The 3376-nt window shown below is 52.8% G+C and overlaps 1 protein-coding gene across 1 annotated transcript; it reads left to right on the top strand.

Annotated features, from left to right (window-relative positions):
• The first annotated feature begins 998 nt into the window (after nt 1-998).
• Nucleotides 999-2998, top strand: LOC147645704 (uncharacterized). The gene is made up of 3 exons (XM_086874299.1): nt 999-1076; nt 1263-1863; nt 1939-2998. Exons 1-3 carry the CDS (start codon nt 1025-1027, stop codon nt 2183-2185), a joined length of 900 nt encoding a protein of 299 aa, XP_086730425.1. The 5' UTR covers nt 999-1024; the 3' UTR covers nt 2186-2998.
• Nucleotides 2999-3376: the final 378 nt, after the last annotated feature.

Here is a 3376-nt window from a genome sequence, read left to right as displayed (position 1 = left end):
GGCACCAAGGGTGTCACTGCTCCTGGGGGAGGAGGAGGAGGGATGGAGGAGGAGGAGGGATGAAGAAGGAGAGAGAGAAGGGATGGAAGGGGAGGAGAAGGAGGTTCGGTTAGGGAAGAGGAGGAGGAGGGATGGAAGGGGAGGAGAGGCAGGAAGAGGAGGGACAAAGGAGTATCAGGGAAAGGAGAAGGAACCACGAGATCAAGCACTCCCTGAATTCAAAGTCCCTTGTCGCCTTGAAAACTCAGCTTCTGAGCTTGCTGACATGGTTTTCTAAGGCCTTTCCCAGGACAGTAACTGTAAACATAGATATGTGTACATTCTTTCTGTTACACATCTTGTGGTAGGCATCTCTCATGGCCAGTGCAGTGAGAAAGTGTTATCCTGATCATCCAGTCCCTGGCCGTGGTCAAAAACCTATAAATCCTGGGAGGAAAATAAACTCTGCTCTTCTTTTCACCACACCTCGACCTGTGTCCGCGTGATCTATTCATCTTCAGCGGTAGCAGCCCCTCACCCATGGGATCATCACCCCCCATCCCACAGGTGCCCTGGGATAGGGAGCTCAGCCCAGATATCCTGGGGGATCCCTGGGTTGGATTTTGGCGGGGGGATATTTAAGAATTAAGGACTGCAAAGCTAAGCGGATAATGCCCCTTGTGGAGATGCTGGGGTTCACAGCATCTGTTAGTGAGAAGATGGAAAAGGGGAGAACTTTTTAGATTCTTGGCACTCCCAGCAGCCTGAGGAGGGCAGGGACCAAGCAAACGGAGAACCCCCAGTACAAGCATGACCCCCAGCAGCTGGGACAGGGGGGAACCCCTGAACAGCAAAGGGGAGAGACCAGAGATGGGGAACTCTTGGGAGGCATTTTCAAGGCTGAATCTTGGTGTTTGGGAGGTTTTTATGGAAGGCTGGTGACTTCTAGAGATGGACTTGGGCAGGAGGAACCCCCTATTCCAATGTGCTCATAAATTGTATTTCTCCCCAAACCAGGATTTCCCATTCCCAGACTGTTGGCCCAATGGAGGAAGAGGCTGTGAGGAAGAGGAAGATGCCCCAGGACACCCAGGCAGGTGAGGAGGAAGTCAGTGCCCCTTTCCCCCTCTCTCCTGCTCCATCTCCCAGCCCAGCAGGGCCCCCGGCTGCAGGACAACCCCGCTGCTGACGCCGTCCTGCTGGGGACGCACTGGGGGGATCTCCTTCCCCTTCCCTCTGGCACGGAGGCAAATCCCATCCTCTCCTTGTCCTTCCTCCCCCAGACAAGGAGCTGAGGATGGAGACCAGGGAGGACAAATCCCCAGAGGAGAACCTCGTGGAAGAGGCCGTTTTGAGCAGCTCCACAGTGCAGGAATCCAGTGGGGAGGAAAATCCCCAGAGATCCCACAGGAGGAGGGGCTCCAAACCCATCCCAGGGTGCTCTGAGGAGGAAAGACCCACCCTGTGCCGGGAAGGCGGCCGGAGATCCAGCCAGGGCTCTGAGCTGGTGGTCCGTGAGCAGCTTCAGGATGGGGAGAAGCCCTACAAGTGCTTGCAGTGTGGGAAGAGCTTCAGCCAGAGCAACAGCCTGATCTGCCACCAGATGATCCACACTGGGGAATGGGCCTACGTGTGTGGGGAATGTGGGAAGGGCTTCAGCTGCAGCTCCAAACTTGTCATCCACCAGCGCATCCACACTGGGGAGAGGCCCTATGAGTGTCCTGAGTGTGGGAAGAGGTTTCAGACCAGCTCCACTCTCCTTGTGCACCAGCGGATTCACACGGATGAGAGACCTTTCTGCTGCCCTGACTGCAGGAGGGGCTTCAAGGACAACTCCACCCTCGTCACCCACCGGCGCATCCACACTGGGGAGAGACCCTACGAGTGTGGGGAATGTGGGAAGACCTTCAGCCGGAGGTCCAAACTGACCATCCACCAGATGATCCACACTGGGGAGAGGCCCTACGAGTGTCCCAAGTGTGGGAAGAGGTTTCAGACCAGCTCCATTCTCCTCAGGCACCAGCGGATTCACACGGATGAGAGGCCCTTCCGCTGCCCTGACTGCAGGAAGGGCTTCAAGCAGAACTCCACCCTCATCAGGCACCGGCGCATCCACACTGGGGAAAGGCCCTATGAGTGTCCCCAGTGTGGGAAGAGCTTCACCCAGAGCTCTCACTTGACCCAGCACCAACAGAGGCACCGGTAAGGGAAGCCCTGCGAGTGCCCCAAGTGCAGGAAGAGCTTTGTGCACTGTTCCAGCTCCATCCCCCACCAGAGGACCCACATTGGGCAGGACCTGATGACCCACGTTCCCAGTGATCTGTGTTGGGAACACACTGGGCTGGTGGTCATTTTATTTTGGTTTCAATTATCTTTTGATTCATCTTCATCTATTTAAAACAGAGAAATAGTGGTAAAAATCAACAAATTCATCAAAGGCATCTAAAACCTCACATTTTACTAGTGCTTCAAGGGAATCTGGGAGGTACTTGGGAGTATTTGGGGGTTGTGGGGTTATTTGGTGGAGTTGTCTCCATTTCTTGGCACTCAAAGAGACAAAAGGGTTTGATCTTTCACCTCAAAACCACTCAGTGTCACTGAATCCAACTCAGTACCTCTCCAAAATTATTCAATTCTACAGCCCCTCAGGGTGTGATGCCTTAAGTTTTAGCTTTCATATTTTTCATATTCTGCACTGCCTAGGTTTGTAGGTTTGAACTTCATATTAAGTGTTGGTGAGCTCTCTTCACAGAGTAGGTAGAAAAAACAATTCCTTTTCTAGCTTGATACTAAGGACAGTTGTTAGAAGTTTCAGCCCAAAAGCATGAACAAGGGTGGGCTGAAGAGAGAAAACAAGAAGGATGGGACTTCATCATCTGAAGCTGTCATTGGACAATGAATAGATTGCAATATGCAGATGGACCTAAACTTTTAAAAATGTGAGACCTTATGATCAATTGTCCATTTTTATGACCATTTTTGGGTTTATCTTGGGTGTAGCTCTGGCCAGGCTCTTGTACTGCCCAAGGTCTGTCCTTTAAGGCCTTTTAATAAACTTTATTCTTAACTCTGTCCAGCCTCTGTTCTAGGTCAGCCTTCTGAAGGCATCAGGTGGAATGGGGTTGGAAGGGGATTGGGTGAAGTGGGATGCAGATCAGGAGGGGTGAGATGGGCATTGGGTGGGGCAGGATGGGTGGGATGGGGATTGGGAGGTGTGAAATGGTGGAAAATAGAGCTTGGGAAGGGGGTCTTGATGTCCAGCAGGGATGGGATGGGTTGGGGTTTGGATTGGGGAGGTGGGGTGGGGTCTGCAATGAGACAGCCAAAGTTTGGGGGTGATGAAGGGAGCAGGAGGCCATTACTGAGTTTTTCTGTGAGATTCCCCTGCCCAGGGAGG

Source organism: Cyanistes caeruleus, unplaced genomic scaffold (genome assembly GCF_971803275.1).
Source record: "Cyanistes caeruleus unplaced genomic scaffold, bCyaCae1.hap1.1 HAP1_SCAFFOLD_188, whole genome shotgun sequence".
In the NCBI taxonomy this organism is placed as follows: domain Eukaryota; kingdom Metazoa; phylum Chordata; class Aves; order Passeriformes; family Paridae; genus Cyanistes; species Cyanistes caeruleus.
The sequence above is the reverse complement of the archived record's forward strand: the minus strand, read 5'-3'. Positions and strand labels throughout refer to the sequence as shown.

Excerpts from the sequence above, each read along its gene's own strand:
- LOC147645704 (XM_086874299.1), top strand. The coding sequence starts at position 1,025 with ATGGAGGAAGAGGCTGTGAGGAAGAGGAAGATGCCCCAGGACACCCAG. Across the intron at positions 1,077-1,262 it reads GCCCCAGGACACCCAGGCAG|ACAAGGAGCTGAGGATGGAG; the intron begins GTGAGGAGGAAG and ends TTCCTCCCCCAG. Across the intron at positions 1,864-1,938 it reads ACTGGGGAGAGACCCTACGA|GCCCTACGAGTGTCCCAAGT; the intron begins GTGTGGGGAATG and ends CACTGGGGAGAG.